The following is a 20,510-nucleotide window of genomic DNA, read 5'->3' on the forward strand; positions in this document are numbered from 1 at the left end:
CCAGCGCATACCTGCATAGCAGTAGTGTTTCTAGGATGAAAGGACAGCTGTCTCCCTTCTTGCAAATTGGGGTAGAGACACAGATTGATTCATTTTGAGAGAGTAACCTGAAAGGTAGGCTTATTTGGATATCACTATCACCAAGAAACTGGCACTGTATCCCATGCCAGAACCCATGCTTGGAGCATAGTTTATTACATGTGTTGACCAAATGTATGACTGGGAAAATGTACCCAGTGGATTTAAAGTTCCTCCCTGTGGAAGGGTGATTCTGTTGCTGCCTCCTTAGTGTGTAGCTTTGGGGGTCTAAATTGGGCAACCCTAGAACATTTGGGAAAGAGAGAATGATCATCTGGGAGAGCCTATAGGATTGCTGAAAAAGTGAAAGTAAAGAGCCTAAACCCAGAGATAAAGGCAGAGGATACAAAGGCCCACATACATTCAAACCAGGGAAGAGGAGAGGCTGCAGGCTCTTTGATGGCAGTTATCACATATATCAAGAGAAAGAAATGCAGTAAGTAGTTTTAAGAGGCTCTGTTGTGAATCAAATCGTATTTGCCATTTCCTATAGAGATACCAACAAATGTTTATCTCTTCTTTTCAGCCATTTCCCCAGTCTTGGACCAATGTTGCTTTGAACACAATGGTGCTGGAGTTGGGGCTTTGTGTTGGCTTTTAATAAACGCATGTGCAGCCTCAGGGCCTCACAATCCAGGTGACGCATAGAAAAGAAGAAGAAAATTATGTTGTTTGCCAGAATCTAAGAAACGCGTGTGCTTCTTTTCTGACGCAGGATGCACTCTCAGATTTGACAAGGAATCATAGTTTAATTGTCAAGATTCTTTTTCTTTGATATTAGGACATTTCCTGTTGACAGCTAGGATTTCTTGACAGTATAAATTGGATGGTGTGTTATGTAATGCACTTTAACTTTTAAAGGCCATTTGATCAATATTTCCATTCACTTGTCAGTAAAAAATTCCCTCCCATAGGAAACATGAAATCATAGTGAATTTACCAAGTAGTGTGCACCTTGTTCTTAAGAGAAAAAGAAAGATCTGGGGAAATAAACTTTCGATACTTAGTTTACAAATACAAATACGCAGACAATGACTTTGTAAATCCACAGCTTTACAGCTGTCAATCTGATCAGAGCAGCTCCATTTTGCAGTGGACAGAGTTTAAGGCAGAGACTGTCCAGTTTGCTGAGAGCAAGTGGCTGGAAGTGGTCAACCATAGGTGGAGCATCTGAATCCAGAAACCCCCTTCAAGGCTCAGGGAACATCATGGATGAAGAGGAGCACTGTTAAATGCTGTCCTTTGACATGACATGACTGCTGCACACACAAACTCACAGCAGTGTATTTGCCTGTGCAAGGCCACCACAAGAGTAAGTCAGTTGAAAATCAAAGCATAGAGTGGGGTCCTGAGCCCCCACCCTTTGCTGAGGAGCTATTGACAGTGGATGGCTGCTGGGAAATGGAGAGACACATTTCTTTGGGAGAGTGACCACTGGTAATCAGCCTATACCTTAGTAGTCAACTCCTATCCATGTCCGTCTGGGCAGCACTCATTAGAATCGGTGGTTATTATTTAAAAGGTTATATGTATTACATGCAAGGAGGACACAAGTCATGTGGAGGAGGAGGTTGGAAGGAAGTGGAGAAACAGTAAGAAAAGATTGCTCACAGGTATAAGATTTCTTTGGGGGCAAAGAAAACACCCTGGAGTTAGGAAGTAATGATTAATGAGAAACTCAACAACTACACAATAAACCACTGAAGTGTGTACTATGAGATGCTGAACTATATGGCACCTGAATTGTAATCAGTAAGTATATATATATATATATATATATATATATATATATATATATATATTAGATAAATTAATATTCAGAGACTGTTGAAGTGACTGGACATGGTATCTTTGGTTAAGAAGCCCCCTGACCTTTACAAAATCAAATATCCCTCTGTGATAAAAGTTATGGAAAGATTAGGGATATAAGGGACAAGTCTCAACATAATAAAAGCAGTTTACAGCAAGCCCATAGCCAGCATGAACTTAAATGGAGAGGAAACTCTAAGTAACTCTACCAAAATCAGGAATAAGTGCCCACACTCTCCATACAGATTCAATATAGTACTAGAAGTCTTAGCTATAGCAATATGAGAATTGAAGGAGATCAGGGGGATACAAATTGGAAAGGAAGAAGTCAAAGTATGCTTACTTGCAGATGTTATGATAGTGTATATGAGTGACCGAAAAAGTCCACCAGGAAACTTCTACACAGCTGGTAAATACTTTTAGCAAAATATTTAGATATAAAATTAACTCACAAAACTCAGTAGCCTTCCTATACACAAATGACATACTGAGAAAGAAACCATGGAAAAAACACCTTACACAATAGTCTCAAAAAATATAAAATATCTTGAGGTAACTCTCAAGTGAAAGACTTGTATGATAAAAACTTCAAGTCATTGAAGAAAGAAATTGAAGAGGGTATCAGAAGATGGAAAGGTCTCAATTGCTTATGGGTCTGTAAGATTAATATAGTAAAAATGACCATTCTACTAAAAACAATTTACAAATTCAATGCAAACATCATCAAAATTACAACACAATTCTTCACACATCTTGAAAAGTTAATTCTCAGCTTCATATGGAAACACACACACAAATCCAGATAGCTAAAACAATACTGAATTTAAACAAAACAAAAAGCTGCCAGAGATATCACCATCCCCAATTTCAAGTTGTACTACAAAGCTATAGTAATAAAAACAGCATGGTATTGGCACAAAGGACTTGTAGACCAATAGAATTGGATTGGAGATCCAGACAAGAATCCATACACCTATGGGCACCTGTTTGTTTGTTTATAAAGAAGCCAGAAACACACACTTGGAAAGACAGCAACTTCAACAAATGATGCTGGTCGAACTGGATGGCTGCATGTAGAAGAATCCAAGTAGATTCATACTTATCACCCTGCCCACAACTCAACTCCAAATGGACCAAAGACCTCAAAATCAAACCAGATACACTGAATCCAATAGAAGAGCAAGTTCAAGAATAGCCTTGAACTCACTGTTAAAGGAAAAGACTTTCTGAACAGAACACAGCATAGACACTAAGATGAACAACTAATAAAGGGGACCTCGTGAAACTGAAAAGCTTCTGAATGGCAAATGACACTGACATTCAAACAAATCAGCTGTCTACAGAACGGGAAATGAGTTTTTATACCAACTCCACATTTAATAGAGGATTGATATCCATAATATATAGAGAACTCAAAAACAAAACTAGATAACAAGAAAACAACTGAATTAAAAGAGAAGTTAGGTACAGATTTAGGCAGAAAATTCTCAAACGAGGAAACTCAAATGGCCTAGGAACACTTAAGGAGGTGTCCAACATCCTTCCTCATCAGGGAAATGCAAATCAAAACTACTTTGAGATTACATCTTACACTCATCAGAATTGGTTAGATCAATTAAACAAGTGACAGTTCATGCTGGTGAAGATTCAGAGTAAAGGCAACACTAGTCTATTGCTGGTAGGACTGCAAAGTTATACAGCCACTATGGAAATCAGTGTGGATATACCACTCTTGGGCATATACCCAAAGGATGCTTTATCCTACAACAAAGACACTTACTTGATCAACAATATTCACTGCTGTTGTATTTATAATAGCCAGAAATAGGAAACAATCTAGATATTCATCAACAGAAGAATGGATAAAGTGGTACATTTACACAACTTATTACTAATCAGCAGTTTAAAAAATGGCATTATAAAATTTGCAGGCAAGTGGAAGGCACTAGAAAAAAATCATCCTGTGTGAGGTATCTCAGGCCCAGAAAGACAAATATGGCATGCATTTGCTTACATGTGGATATTAGTTGTTAAGTTAATGATAACTAAGTTCCAATCCATAGAATTACAGAGGATAGGTATAGAGTAAGGGATCACAGGGTACAGACAGACATCATTAAGAAGGGAAAATAGAATAGATAATTATGGATGGATGGGGTAGGGGGAGACTAGAATGGGAGGATAAAGTGGGCAGGGGGAGGGAAGAAGGGGTTAAGAGAAGGAATACAGGAAGACATAACTAAAATTTAGGGGCATTTGAGGGATAATATGGAAACTAAATAAAGTAGAAACTTCCTAAAATATATCCATATGAAGATGATCTAAATAAAATCACCAAATAATGGGGGATAAAAAGTTTCCATCTCTTGTCACCAAATGAAGCTTCTACTAACAGGGCTTGGTTACATCTAATTGAGTTGCTTGCCAATGGGGTCCTGTGGAATCCCCAAACTATCCAGGCTGCTGCAAAGACAATAGGTTGTTTTTCACAAACTGACAGCAAGGCAACATTGCTGAAGACAACACCTACACAACTCATTGAACATGGAAAAGGTTATCTGGTAACTACATAGAACTACAATGGTGTCTTGTTTGCAAGATTTGGTAGGGTAATTGTCATACAAAGCTTGTGGGAGTAACCAACAAATATTTGATTTGACTTAAGGACCACTCCATGAGATAGACCTCATGTCCAACACTGTTTGGGTGACCAATAATCAAAGACTAGACATTCCAGGGACCTAATGGAAAACTGAATACTACTGGTCTTTAGAGAAAAAAAATAGTGATAAAATGATTCTGAATGATATATTGCTATACTCACAGATCAGTGCCTTGTTCAGCCATCCCCAGAGAAACTTCTTCCTGTGGCAGATGGGAACAAATACAGAGACCCACAGCCAGACATTATGCACGGGTTGGGGGGGGGAGATCTTGGAACACTCAGTCCTAAATGTAATTTCTCCATCAAATCCCTCCAATCCTCCAATCCCTCCCTCACAGCTCAGGGAACCCCACAGAAGAAGGAGTTGAAAAAGTGTAGGAACCAGAGGGAATGGAGGACACCCAGAAAACAAGGCCCTCTAAATCAGTGAGCAAAGCTGATATGAACTTACAGAGACTGAAGCAGCATGCACAGGACCTACACAGATCCACAGCAGGTCCTCTTCATATCTATTATGGCTTCCAGTTACGTGTTTTTATGGGATTTTTGAATGTGTGAACGAGTGGGTCTCTGATTCACGTGCCTTCTCTTGGGCTCTTTTCCTTCTGTTTGGTTGGTATTGTCCAACTTTGATGTGATCTTTTTGTTTTATTTTATTATGCTTTATTTTGTTACATTTTACTATTATATCTTAGAAGTCTGTTCTATCCTAATAAGAGACAGAAAGGCAGTGGATCTGAATGGGAAGGGAGGTGGGTGAGGAACTTGGAGGAGTCAAGGGAGGAGAAATCATAATCAGGATATATTAAGTGAGAAAACAATCTATTTTCAATAAAAGAAGGAAAGAAAAGAAATAGTGGCGGTGGGGCTCCTGAGGGCTGGTACCCCTGAGATCCAAAATGAGCATCATTTTATTCCACCAGTGTCTCAGAACCTAATAATCAGACTGACCTCCTTTCATATTCTGTGTTTAGGTATTGGTCCCTTAACTTAAAGACACCTTGGAATTGTCACTGGTTTTGCTCACTGATAATAAACTAAATCAGGGACACAACTGTGACACAGATATCAGTTTTTGTTGTTGGTTGTATTTTCATACAATGATAACCCAGGAAGTACCTAACCTTGCAGCTTGAGTGGCATTTATTATTTAGAGTTGTTTGATTTTTTTCCATCCTTTAGAGAAAGCTAGATAATCAAATGAATTTACTCACCACAAATATAATATCCATCCACTGAGCACATTGTGGTGAGTGGAGGGGTTGACTTGTGAGACATGACACCTGTTTGAAAGAAGCATTTAAGGGAAAAAGAAAGAAAGGAATAGTCTAGAAGGCAAGGGAAGAGCATTGGAAGCCCACTAAGTGAGACAGTGAATGTGGCTAGAGAGAGATGCATAGGGCATTGCACTAACTAGGGATGTCTGGTGGAACCACCTTGTATAAGATCTCAGACACTTACTGTGGGACTAGTCTTTATCCTGGGGACAGAGGGGGCATTTTACCTTTCCATCTCCTTTGCTAGCCTAGATATAGCATGGGGAAAGGATTACATGACTAATAAGGAACTATGAGAATTTGTGCAGGTATGAGGTGATAATTGTTGCTCCACTCAAGTATGGGCATAATGACAGAAAGCAGTTAAACATGAGTTATCATGTGGTCAACACTGACTGACTTGAGTTGGCAATTTGTTGGAAAAGGGACAAGGAAGAAGTTACTATCAAAAGTAATGTTGAGTTGTGGAAAGGTAGCTTAGTTGGTAGTGTGTGTTTAGCATACTCAAAGTCCTGGGTTTGATCCCTTGCACTGCAGATACCTGGTATGGTGGCACACACCTACAATCCTAGCACTTGGGAGGTGGAGGCAGGATAATGACATAGTAAAGGTAATCTTCCCTTACATAGTGAGCTTGAAGCCATCCTGGAATACATGAGACCCTCTCTCAAAAAACCAAAACAACAACAACACAATAACAACAAACAAACCATTAATGTCAATGTTCTGTGTTGGGCAACTGGGAGAATGTTTCTTTTCTCACTGATGAAGAAAACCAAGGAGTTGGAATGGCAACAAGGATGACAGGAATTCTGCTGTGTGCACACTGCATATATAAACTGTCTTGGCTAAAGACAGCTGCCCATTTATAGTTGTGTATAACTCCTTTGATCTTCAAGGATTAAAACTCTGCCCCGCAGTGAGATGTGTCTGCATTGGTTCCTCACTATGAATCTGGGAAAGAACTTGTGTCAGTACCAATGAACGCTGTATGCACAAGCACATGTAACTTTCCTGTTTAGTAATAATAATATTCACCACTCCTTCCACTGATGTCTCAGAAGGCTCACCTCTGGATCACAACCACCTTATTGTGAGAAAGCCTAGGCTACAGTAAGGGCATTATGGTGTTCTAGCCCAGAGCCCCAGCTAGCCTTCCAGCTGATGAATCTATGTATGGGTGTCTAAACTCCCAAAGTGTCCACTCTTCTCCAGGAATTGCAGATAGACAGAGGCAGGCCATTCTCAACTCTGCCCTATTTGAATTCCTGACTCAGTCCCCAACAAGAGATCATTTGGAGTCACTTACAGCGCAGCAATCCATAATTGGTATGATACATTTGGGGTGCCTTTGTGACAAAGACAAAGAACTCACATGTACATTCCTTTTCTCACCAGTGCTACATACTACATATTTCATTAAAAACTTCTCTGTTCCCTTGTTTCCATTATTTGCCAAAAACATTTTTGCCTTACTTGGATTAAGAAAAAAAGAAGAAAGGGCAAGCCAAAGGACGGTAGAAGGAGCTCCATCATGGGGACAGTGGCAATGACAGTATCACTCCTGGAGGATGGCAGTGGGACTACCATGGTGACAGCTGTGTTCTTTGCACAGCACCACAGAATCTACTCTGCCTGGGCACTGGTATGTTGTATAGGGCAGGCCTTATGCTCTAATGACTGGCATGGTGTCTATCCTCATTGTACTCCCTATAAAGAGGGCTCTGACTCTAAGAAAGTCTAGCTGGACTGTGTTAAGAAATTTTTATTGTTTCCTTTGGATTTGTGATGAAAGCACATAAAATTACAAGTGGAAGAAACATCATGCCACAAAATTGCATAGAATGATTACAAAAATGTGAATTATGCATTTTAAATAATTTGAGATAGAACCCAAATATGTACATTTTAAGAGCATCAAATCCTTTGCCTTCTCTCTCTTTTTTCTTCTTAAAAGGCAAAAGTCACAATGTTCAATCCATCACAACAGTATTAACACAGTGCACAAGGGCAACATTAAATTCAAAGGAATGCAAGCAATGGCCCTTTCTTTTGGAACTTAATTAATGACTGCTTATCTATTACAGGAGTATTCATTAATGTATGGTGATACTGCAATGTTAAAAACCAAAACACATGGCAAGTCATTAGAACTTTGAACACTGATTTACATGGCCCAACCACATTATTTTCAGTAGTTTAAAGGTGTCAGGGCACAGTCTAATTTAATGCATGACTCTACTCTCTACTATAGGAAAAACCACAGTACAGAATTTCACACATTCAACAGAGAACAAGGCAAATACATAAAGGCACAAAACTGCACATCATATAGACCCCTTTTCTTTACCCTTGTCTATTTTCAAGTAATATTAATATTATTAATGGATAGTATCATGGTAGTTTCAATGATGCAAGATGCACAGTGTTACACACTATCCCACAACTGCAAAAAGTGTCACTGTACAGATATAAAAATGTGATTACAGTAAATGACCAAATACAAAACATTGTAAAATGACTAGAATCACCAAGATAATGAAGTCCAACTACCAAAACAGGGTTTGAAAGTCAAGGTTATTCAACCTCAGTCACTATATGGACTATGATGAAATCCAATGTTCTGCAATAGCCAAGACTGTGTTTGGTTATGAATGCTGTTATCAATTCATTCTTCTCCAATGTTCAACAGTCTATAATTGGGTTTGTAAAATGCAGCATTCCATCTGGACCATTCTCATTTCTTTCTGAGTAATGCCTTTCCTTCAAAGTGCAAAAGTAGTATTGGTTACAAAAGCTCTCTCTTCCATGGAAGGTAAGTTTTAGTGAGTGTCTAATTAACACTCTTGATTCTTCAGAGAAAATACGATCATCTCTAAAGGGGATGTGATTTTCCCCCTTGTGTTTCACTAGGTGTGTGTGTGTGTGTGTGTGTGTGTGTTTAATCACACACTGTCATGGTGTTCTAAGCAAGCCTTCATTTTGATTAAAACTTAATTATGATCCTAGTTATTGCTTACAGTTAAATAAAATCATTTCCATAAAAATATTAAATTCTTGAAACACAAATTTCAGGACACAACTGATTTTTGCATTGTAAAATGCTTTGCTAAATTATAACCAGACAGGTTCGCTTTAAAATAATAATGAAGCCATAGGCATGTCACTGCTGGATTTTAATGTTCTTTGTCTCACTCTCCAAACCATATTTTTCTATATAATTATTTTTCCTTAAGACCTTTTAGTGTTTTTATTAGATTTAACATTATATAATTTGTTTCTCTTATTCCCCTTAAAATAAAAACTCAAAAAGACATGACTAAGTGCAGCAAATATACAAACTAAAATATAACCAAAGCTTTATTACTATTAGAATATAATTGAAATTACTCAGTTAAAATTTATTGAAGATAGTAGTAATACATTTGCACTCTATTTCCTATGCATTTTTGCATATTCTGCCATTAAAACAACCTCAAAATCTGACACTTAAAATCCAATTTTGATCCTACAATTTTTTTAGCAAATTTATATTCTAAATTCTAAATCTACCTCAAGTTATGCCAATAACTCCACAAACTGATTCTTAGCATTTCCATATAATTTACAATCCATGTAACATATATATTTGACCCATTTCTTCTCTGTCCATGTATCCCTGAACTTCCTTTTAAATCTTATGGAAGAGATTTGGGTCACTGCCAATTAATAAACACACATGTACACTCATGCGTGTGTATGCGTGTGGGTGCACTTATGTGGCTGGGTGTATACATGTAATATATACATGGAGATAATGTGTATCATTTATACATGTGCATTTAGATAAATATTCTATCTTCCTTTCTACAGTAAAATGAACCACAAAAAAATATCTGACAACAGAATAACCCACTGGAACCTGTTCAGTCTAGCTGAAATCCTGATTAATACACATCAGATCAATTCTTACACAACAGAACAGACCCTTTGTAGCTGTTTGATCATTTTAGGACAACAACCAATAGATACCCAAAGGTGTGCAGCCAAATATACAATTCATACATATAATAGTGAAATGGCTTTACTGGGTAATGATACAGTCAAATGATGTTTTGTTTTGTTTTCTAAAAGAAACCAGCTTGTAAGAGTCACTATGGTATCTAATAAAGCCATGTCAACAGCAAATACAAATGCCTCTATGATAAATAAATTAGCAAACTGCAAGCCACCAGTGCTTGCAAAGCAAAGGATGAAACAATTTAATATACATATTAACTTGAAAACATGGAATTGCGGGGCAGTTAGGGAAACAATGGTCAAAGTGGGATGTTCCATAGTGTGAAATGGTGCTATGCACTTCTCAAACTATTTCTATTACTTTGAAATACTTTATACCAGGGCTTCAAACGAAGACATGAGCTCGAGTTTTCCTCAAAGAATACATTGTCCTTCATTACATGTTCCACGGAGCCTGGGAGCTGCCTGCTTTTAATTTACTATTGGAAAGAAAAAGAAAAATCCTGCATACATGCACCCTTCTCTCTAGACTGGCAATCATTTCCACATGAAACATGGAACTGGGGTATGGGACCTCCACACAGATTCTTCTGAAACTCTCGATTTGGTGTGGATTTCAGGCTAAGGGGTGCTTCTCATGAAGATGGCCCTGGGCAGTGATCTTTGTCATTAGAGTCTGAAGGAGCTCAAGCAGCCGTGCATATCTGGAAGGCCTGGCATGAACATCACAGAGGAGTATCAAACTCTCTTCCGGGGTTCTCTCCTTCTACTTCCTCACTGGAGGGAGACCTGTGGTTCCCCTTTCCAGGGTCTGGGGCCAGGGAGGGAGGGGCAGAACTGTGATTGCTGTCTTCACTGATCTTCCCTTTCATGGCCTCCTGTACGAACTCCAGAATCTCCAGGGGCAGTCTTTTGAACTTGTCTTGGTATTCTTGCTCCAGCTCCATCTGCAGCTGAGAGACATCAAGAGAGGACAAGGTTTGAGGTTGTTTATATTTCTTGACTTACCCATACAGAAACTCTTTCATGGAGACATGTGACTGGCACAGAGAGGATACATGGGCATACGATGCCATTTACTGGTCATCTGCAGTGAAGATGAAAAACAATTTAGTAGGACATTCCATTTGTTCACAGCTGCAAATCAAGTTCTGGTCACATGTAGTGTAATAAGACTGAGGACTTGGACTAAGACGAGCACAACTATGAACACACTCACATGCATTTGGGAAAGTTTACAGCAGTGCTGTATAATGATCACAATTCTTACGCTTAGGGTAATGTCAACAGCAGGAATTGTCCAGATTAACTATGAACAGGGCTGAGGGGTTGAGGTGACTGTGGTGCAGAGAGTCCAAGTGAACTTTAAGGGCGGGGCTTCTGGTTGAGGCTGGGAAGCTAAGCCTGAGTTTGTTTTTTCAGTTAATATTTTCTTTTTCTCTCTCTCCCCTGCCCCTCCCCTCCCCTCCTCCCCTCCCTTCCCCTCCCCTCGCCTCGCTCCCTCTCCCTCCCCCTTCTCCCTCTCCTCTCCCTCTCCTCTCCCTCTCCTATCTCGTCCTCCCCTCTCATGCCTTCTCCCTCCTCTCCCCTCTCCCCTCCCTCCCCTCTACCCTCCCCTCCCTTCCCCCCTCTCCTCTTTCCTCTCCTCCCCTCGCCTCCCTCTCCCCTCCCTCCCCTTCTCCTGCTTCCCTCTCCCTCTCCTCTCCTCCCCTCTCCAATGCTGCTCCTCCTCTCCCCTCCCCTCCCCTCTACCCTCCCCATCCCTTCCCCCCTCTCTGCTCCTGCCTCCGCCTCGCCTCCCTCTCCCCTCCCCTCCGCCCCTTCTCCCTCTCCTCTCCCTCTCCTCTCCTCCCCTCTCCATGCCTCTCCTCCTCTCAACCTCCCCTCCCCTCTACGCCTCCCCTCCCTTCCCCCTCTCCTCTCCTCTCTCTCCTCTCCTCACCTCCCCTCCCACTCCTCTTCCCTCTATCCTCTCCGCTCTCCTCTCCTCCCCTCTCCATGCCTCTCCTCCTCTCCCTCTCCCCTCCCCTCCCCTCTTTACCCTCCCTCCCTTTCCCCCTCTCCTCCCCTCCCTCCCCTCTACCCTCCCTCCCTTCCCCTCTCCTCTCCCTCTCCTCTCCTCCCCTCCCTTCTACCCTCCCCTCCCTTCCCCCCTCTCCTCTCCCTCTCCTCTCCTCCCCTCCTCTCCCCTTCTCTCCCCTCCCCTCCCTTTCTATCTGGCTCTCTCCTTCTCCCTCTCTCCCTTGCTCTCCCCCCTTCTCTCTCCGCAGGACCTGATACATGCTAAGCAAACCCTCTCCCACTGATCTAGACCATTATAGCCTTTAAGAGAAGCCTGGCGAGGATCTTTCAAGTGAACACTACTCATATACAACCTTAACATCTGCTATGACTCCTTTTTATGGCTTCCTTATTTCCCTTTTCACTGCAATTTTTATTTGTCTTTTAAACCTTTACAGTTGCCTTTTAAAAGTCTTCTATTTTATCTGTTTTATGCCTTGGAAAATTGGAAGGCCTTTTTAATGTCAAGGAAGTCTTCCTTCACACACAGACTTCTGCAGCTGCCTTCCTTAGACAGGGGTTGTAAAAGCATATTTCTTATACAGAAGTGAAGTGAGGGTGCCTGTAGCAGGGAGGAAGTCTCTGTTGTCTGAGCACAAAGAAAACTCCAGATTTCAAACATCATATGATCTCCTGAAGACAATGCCCCTTTGCTGCCCTTATTTAGTCTTAAGGCAACCCCTTTGAACGGCACCAGGGAGGCTGAGGCAGGAGGATCACCACGGGTACCTGAGCTACATGGTGAGTGTAAAAACCATTCAAATCAAACCCGGAAGGTCATCAGAAACCTGAAAATGATTCTGGTGTTTGCCAGCCTTTTAATGTGCACGAATTGTGTGAGCCTTGACTTTGGTTCTCATTCGGGAGGTGTGGGTGGGCCTAGCTTCTGTGTTCTCAGCTGTTCTGCATGATGCCAGTACAGCTGGCTCAGGTTAGCCACATTGACTATCATCTCTTCCAAGCCCCCTCTTCTACTTTTGCCACATCCTGGCTGTGTATCCTCTATCTGTAGCAACCAGTCAAGCCTCCAGTGCTTGGCCGTGACTCTTGGCCCTTCCACAGTGAAGTCAGTCTTCAGGACAGCTGTCCTTGTGGGTCGGAACCTCTTTTCTGGACATTACCAGCACTTCACAGCATCCACTAGTTCAATTCTTTCACTATTGCTTTTAGGGCCGACATACTTTGCTATACCTTAGCTATTTAGTCTATGTATCTGTGTCTGTGTGTAATAATTTCTGTAAGTCAAACTCCCAAAATTTCAAAATACAGAAAATTTTGGTAAATCTGTGATGGTCACTAAGATTGACAGATACAGATTGTGGTCTTTGTGTAGTCCTTCTTGTGCTCTCCCCTGTGTAATTTACTGCATAAAGGTTAATTTGTGTGATTAGAGTACAGATGGAGCAGGCAATCCTGGAGTGTTATACTCATGGTATACACAATGCATTGCCTTTCCAAATAAAAATCATTATGATTTCTAAAAATCAATGGACCACAAGGATGGAAGATAATGGCTTCTGGATCTTGGTGAATGACCGCCCCCAACACATATATCAAATGGAGTCTGAAAAGAATGGTTGAGACTGAGTATTCAAAATCAACCTTTTCCCCTCTCAAAGAAAGAACAAGTCATTATATATATATATATATATATATATATATATATATATATATATGTATATGGAGAGACATACACACATACACACAGAGACAGTCACACAGAGACAGAGGTAGACAGAGAGAGAGAGAGAGAAAGAGAGAGAGAGAGAGATCTGCTGGAACAATGAAGAGGGGTGCTCACAGCCCAAAATGCACAAGACTATAAAGGAGCAAGGGCACTGTGAACACAGCCCCACATTCTCTGTCTGGCTCACAAAAAAAATCACTGCAGCATCAGAAACAAGCAAATAATTGTCCTTTCATCCCCTCACAGTTTCAACCATCCTGAAGAAAATACGGTTTGGGTAGCAGCTCAGTTGTTAGCAGGAATGATGCCCCACCTGATGACTGGTCCAATGTCCTACCACCAATTGTCTCCATCAGTTCACAGCCTTCAATTCAGCACATGTGTGATTAGTTTTATTTCTGAGCAAACTAAGGAAAGGAAGAACAGCACGGGATCCTGTGCTCTGGACACATAATATGGTTGTTTTTATTAGGGTTGATGGATGGATCTTCGATTATGGATATGTAGGACCTGACCTAGCAGACAGTCTCTCTTAAGATGTTGCTATAAAACACCATGGCATTTCAGAAATGTCTCATCATCATAGTTGTCATCATTGTTATCATTTAAAAAAATGAGAAAATACCAGTCAGCCAACACTTTGTAAAGATGTTGGTAATTTGATTCTTGTAAAGACTTAATTTTGATAATTTAATTTTAATAATGATGCTTAATAATTTGTAATAATTGACCTAATTGTGGTTAAGTCATAACTTTCCTGGACTTTTCCTCTTATTACAAGGCAGAAGCAGATCTTTTTTTTTTTTTTTTGCATTCTAAACTAGGTCACTGCCTCACAGTTTTGATGAAATTCCATATATGCTGTTCTTTGGAAAAGCTATTCAATTATTAATAAGCTAATTTCAAAATTGTATTTACTATTAGGTGGTAAATTAGACATTTTTCCTTTCTTTTTCTTATAAACAAATGCTTTGTTCATTGTAAGAAAGTATAAAAAGTATACAGGCAAATTTCTGGAGCCATTCCCAGAAAGCCCCATCCAATTGGAGCTTGTGCAACTCAAGGACTGTTGATTACAGGGTCCAAAAAAGTTAGGGGAGTGAAGGAAGCAGGCTGCATAAAAGGGAGTAAGAGGGGTGGGACTACAGCTAGAGAATGCAGCCAACTAAAGGTGGTGTCAGAAATTTGGTTCTAGCTCAGGCTTCTCAGATTCTAGTTTTTCAAGAGAAGACAGAAATTGAAAATTTCCAGTGAGTCTGATTTTTTTTTTGTCAGCAATCAAATAAAATAATATTTACCATCCAACGACATTTTACCACACTGAGTAGTAATCTCTGTAGGAAGGAAAACAGGTCTGTCCACCGAAGGTTGAGTGTGCTACTCTGAGGAGCCCCATTCAGAGGCTGGCCTCCTGGTAGCGGGTGCCCGGTCCTCGCAGGTGGGTCCAAGTGCAGTGATATCAGCTACTGGTGTGTCACATTTGAAGACAGTGAGCTCTGAAGCCCACACCAGGGCAGTTTCCCTTCACTTAGATTCTGTATTAACCAGAGGACTAAAGGCCTGGGGTCTGGGCTCTCCTCAGGCATGACTGAGATGGCAGGCAGGCCTAGGCGACAGCTCTGCTATCATCTCCAATCCACATCAAGTGGAGAGCAAGCCCTTTCTCCTGCTCCCTATGGAGCTGTGCTGCAAATGACCTCTCAGTGAAGCTGGGCAGATTCTAAGAAACTGGTTTTTCCTGTATTCTGCATGAGAAGCTGTCAACTTACTAGGCTCCAAGTGGTATGAGACCAGTGTGTTTAAGTGCCAAACTCACACCATTAACTGCTTGTGGCAGAAGCTGGTGCTGTAGTCTCAGCTGCTCCCAGATGTGAGCCACTTGGTCACCAGGGCATGCGTTCAAGATCAGTCTGGAAAAAGTACTACCACCTCATTTCACGATGCTGTCCCTGTTCCCCCAGAAGACAGAATTTACTTACATTTATTTTGTGCTACAAGTACCTACTTGTACTTAAAAAAGATCCCCAGAAGTCCTTTAAGATAAAAACAAACTGACAAAAAGAAACAAAGAAAGTAAAGGACAACATACTCAGCCATCAATTGGGTAAGTCTATCTTTGGGAATTGTGGCTTACAGGTCAAGAGTAAGGATAGCCAAAGAATATAATGATGACTGTTAGTCAAGGAAAATAAACAAATAATGGCAATCACAAAAATATACCCTGATGTCAACCTCCACTGATAATCTTAATTTTACCTTTCTTTTCTTAATAAACATGCGTTTTCTACTATCTTTCTCTAAACATCTGCTGAACCATTTGACACTGTGTTAGACATCATAAACACCCTATCATGTATGACCTGAAAATGATGTCTTCTTATATAATAGCGGTATAGTAATCACTTTCAGGAAAATACTAACAATTATTAATGGTTATTCAAATTTCTCAAATGTCATCTCTTCCCAAACTTCTCTAGCTTCCTTTTAGACCAGACTCTAGAATTCATGTGTAATATTTGTTTGTTACGCCTTTCTCCTTTCCCCCATTTCACGTATTTATCGATGTCTTGGGTTTTAGAAATCTCATCTAATTTTCTTACTGAACACCCACATTCTGAGTTTGTGTGATAGTTGCTTGTACTGTCATTTAAGTTGGCTCTCAAAAGCTAGAAGCTAACTTTAGATTTCATTAAATGAAATCTATAAACATTTGATTTGTCAAGAATATTCAACAGGTGTTTATTTCTATCTCCTGTTACCATGCTTGTGGGTGCCTAGGTCAGCTGGTTCTATTATCAATGACAGTATTTAATACCTTTATAATTTGGTAACTGCTACACCTTGATTTTGTCAAGACATGTGTTTGTTCTTTCAATTGGCAGTTAGTTCTGCTTTGAGGTCAAATTCTAGATCTTTTTAGAAGTTTCCTCCATACCTTTTTAATAAAATTGGTAATCCTTTGCTATTCACAGGAGGTAGATGGCGATTTCTAACTAGGTCACATTTAGTTGGTATTCCTCCGAAATGAGCAGCAAGACCCTGTCTCAAAAAGCAAAACAATCATCAGTGTGTACTAATGACTTTTAACCTGCACTAAACTCCCCCAAAGGCAAGACATGGGTTAAAGGTTTTGTTCTTTTCCTTTGATTATATGTTTTTCTGAACGAGAATTTGGAGGAATAATCATCTTTTAAAGTTACATGATTTTTTTTTTGTTCTCACCCATCTCTGTCTCCCTCCCTCTGTTTATCTCTGAAATAACTGCAGACAACTCTTTTTTAGTTATTGCTTGGATTTAAATAAGTCCTAACAATTTTATGCTCCTTGTTTGTTTATATCAAAACTCAAACATTTGATGTGTGACAGTTAGGGGAGGGCTTTCAGTCTGGCTCTGAGGTCTGTTGGAATGTCCCTTTGATTTTTGAGTATTGCGTGCGTGCGTGCGTGCGTGCGTGCGTGCGTGCGTGTGTGTGTGTGTGTGTTAGATGCCCAGGTACTATTGTATGTTCCCTCCAGCAAACCTGGAAGCAGCTGCCCTCTAGGGAAACTTTGGTTCCTCCCACAAAGGCTTTGAAAACGCCAGCCCTGGATTCTAGAAGTGCAGGCAACCTCAATGGATAGTAAGGAAATGCATTTTGAAAAGCCATTGGTACATACTGCTATCTCAAATATCTGTGTTTGTTTTTGTTTTTGAGATTGCACCATGCTTTGCAGCCCAGGAATGATTGGAACTCACTATGTCTACCTGGCTGGGTTTGAACCCAGGTTCTTTCTGCTATTTCAGCTTCCTGAGTCCTGGCATTGCAAGTGCCCAGCATCATGTCTAGCTTCAATTTTAAATATAATACTGTAGTTTCTTCCCCACTTATTCATCTTTTTTACTTAGAGTAAAAAAAAAAAAACCAAAAAATACATGACTTCTGATAGTATTATTGTGTTTACCTCCACACTTAATGTCAATTATGCAGAAAATTTCAATATTATGATTTATTAAAATAACAAAGTAATGTCCACATTTTTCTGAGGTTCTTTCTATTCCCAGAATATATTCAACCAAGAACAGTTCCCTGCTAAAGTGTGCCTAAAATAATTATATACCTCCTGTGCTTGTGTTGCCTTTGAGGGCACACATATAGGTGTTTTGTTCTCATTAGATCTTTTAAGTTATTTTACTTTTTTTCTACTATAGATATTTAAAATTCAATGCTTCATTATACTTTATTCCTCTTAAATTATATCTTTTTGCCTTTTGGAGATAGGTGTCTATAATACTTTAATTATCTTATACAAAATATTTTGAAATTTATTGCTAAATATAAGAAAAAGTAGCAAACCTAATTAGTAAATAAACTAAAAAAATCAACAAAACACGATTATTCCTGTGAAAGGGTTCTACTTAACAAAATATGATATAGCCAAATAAGTATAAATTAATATGTGGCTCTGAAAACAGAGAAATATGTAATATGACATAACTACCCCACTGCTATTATGATAACTGCAAAGTCCATCTACATTTGTATATATTTTTCTGTGAATATGACAAAAATTTCAAAATACAGAACTACTTTGAAAAGAAATGAGACCATAAACTATGTGGGGATCATGAATATTCTTATTTTTCTATTTCAAACTTTCAGAGTAATGTGATTATTTTATTTGTGGCATGAAAATGTCTTTTTAAAACACAAAACAAATCTAATATCTATTTTTAAAAAATACATAGGAGGAAAAGGCAGAACTCTGTGATATAATTGATGATTATTGCAGGGAATATGGTGCTCTGGCTTCCACTTCACCGGTTGGATAAATGGATATTTAAAACAACATGAAGAACCTTCCCCAAGTAAATTAATAGAGTGGGCAGTCTCAGACTTCGCCTGAGCAGCCTTGAAAGTCCATGTCTTATTTTTAGAAAAGTACAGAGTGAGGTTAGTCAGGTTACCCGAGGGTCATTCAAAAGTACCAAGTCGGCAAAGCAGGCCATATCATGTATCCTAACCACTCTAGTTTTATATTTGTTTTCCTTTAAGTTCTCTTAGAATAAGTTACTGTGAGACTTTGAATCAATATGGACAAGTCTATGAGAAATTCCTTTTGTATTTAACATCAAGAAACACTAAATAAAATAGAACAATGTCATTTACTTACACTTTTGTCTTGGTTTGAATATAAGAAAAGAAAATTACTAAGTTATGAAAATATCAAAAGCCCTCCACAGTAAAAGACTCCTTGAGTAGAAGAGTGGCCTCCACCCTGCAGAATTAGGTTTCTGTGTTCTGCTGGGATGGGTGAGAAGCCCTGTGTAAGGTCGGAGGTCTCTACCTTTGAGATGGGAATTAGGAAAAGGGCTATGGACAAAGAAGCTAAAATGATTCATGGGACCTATGGATGAAAAATATTTGACAGGGTCTTGCTGTTCATTACAGAGGAATACCAACATGACATAGGTAGAAATTGCCAACTACCTCCAATGAATAACAAAGAATTACCAATAATACAAAAAATATAGAGGAAAAATATGTGACAGGGGAATTGGAAGTCAGAATCAAAATAAAAAATGAGTACAGTTTTCAAATTCAAATTACTGATGTGAATAAGGAATCCAGTGCCAATAAATTTAAACAGAAACTAACTATTCAGCAATTGTAACCTGTGAGGTCTCAGCAGAGAAAGGTCAAATTCAGACACTCTGGATTCTGTCTAAACAAGCCAGTACCAGCGACCATGAAATGAAGTTCAGCATCATGGACATCCCTAGTGCCATTCAGCTTATGTTGGACCTTGTAATTCAAGGTTGCCATTGGCAACAGAAGTCTGAAGAAGGAGCAACGTGATGATCAGTACATTTCTAGGTCAAAGAAGGAAATACCTGAGTCATGACATAAATAAATTAGAAGAAGAAAAGACTTTTGAGATTTAAAAAGAAAGGAAGAGAAACAAAACTGGGCATCTAATGACACTGTGGAAGAAAGCAGTGAATTCGCAAGATAGATTTAAGCTTATTGGGGCATGAGGACAGTATATATTTTTGCCAAAATTTCCCAAGTAACTACATTCCTTGTAAGCAATAAAGTTAAGTAACTTTGATCTTACAAGCAAACATTAACTAGCAATGGGGCTTATTGTAAAGCGCCTACAAGGAAACTATGAATTACATTGTTGCCAAAGAGTCACACAGGAAGATAATTCACCAGCTAAACAAAATTCTTTCTCCAAATTGACATCAAATATATACATTAAACAAAATTCACCTTGGGAAGATCATTTTATCTACTGGAGTTTCAACTGTCTTATACATAATTTTAATCTTATTTATTATGTTAGTGTGTTGTGTGTGTGTGTGTGTGAGAGAGAGAGAGAGAGAGAGAGAGAGAGAGAGAGAGAGAGAGAGAGAGAGAGAGAGAGAGAGAGAGAGAGAGAGAGAGAGAGAGAGAGAGAGAGAGAGAGAGAGAGAGAGGGAGGGAGGGACATGGACAGAGACAGAGAGAGAAAGAGATAGTATATGTGTGGGCAGAAAATGACTTTCAGGAGTCTGTTATCTCTTGCACTGGTTCGGGGGATTGAATTTAGGTCATTAACCCTGTCTGAGGAATAGTTTTTACCCACATAGCCATCTCATTGGCCCTTCAATTGTCTCAAATATAAAAGATAAATTTAATATACTGATACCCTCTGGCTACTGTTAAAAAGGTTTAAATGAGACCATGTTTTGCATATTGTGATTGCTTGGTAATGAATAGTGTTAAATCTTATATCTAAAAGAAGATAAAGAAAAGGATTTGTACACAGACACATTTTGCATCCTGCCTGTTAAGTGGCCCCTTCTCTTCTAGCTACACTCCTTGAGTGACTCACTTGGCCAGTGCAACATGGTCATGATTCCTCATGGATTTCATTTCTCTTTTTAAAGTGGATTCTGGTTTATTATTGA

At 39.5% G+C, this 20,510-nt stretch overlaps 1 protein-coding gene across 6 annotated transcripts in view; it reads right to left on the reverse strand.

Moving 5' to 3' along the window:
* Positions 1-7,579: 7,579 nt before the first annotated feature.
* Plcb1 (phospholipase C beta 1) overlaps positions 7,580-20,510 on the reverse strand; it is a 678,981-nt gene continuing 666,050 nt past the window's right edge. For 4 of the 6 annotated variants that reach the window (XM_035446906.1, XM_027421690.2, XM_035446909.1 and 1 more), the window contains one exon: positions 7,580-10,781. In XM_035446906.1, coding sequence (XP_035302797.1) covers positions 10,554-10,781 — 228 coding nt within the window. In that variant the 3' untranslated portion in view covers positions 7,580-10,553. Of the gene's footprint in view, positions 10,782-16,511; positions 16,616-20,510 lie in introns of all 6 variants that reach the window. The other 2 variants (XM_035446905.1, XM_027421691.2) reach the window with 2 other exon arrangements.

Source organism: Cricetulus griseus, chromosome 6 (genome assembly GCF_003668045.3).
Source record: "Cricetulus griseus strain 17A/GY chromosome 6, alternate assembly CriGri-PICRH-1.0, whole genome shotgun sequence".
In the NCBI taxonomy this organism is placed as follows: domain Eukaryota; kingdom Metazoa; phylum Chordata; class Mammalia; order Rodentia; family Cricetidae; genus Cricetulus; species Cricetulus griseus.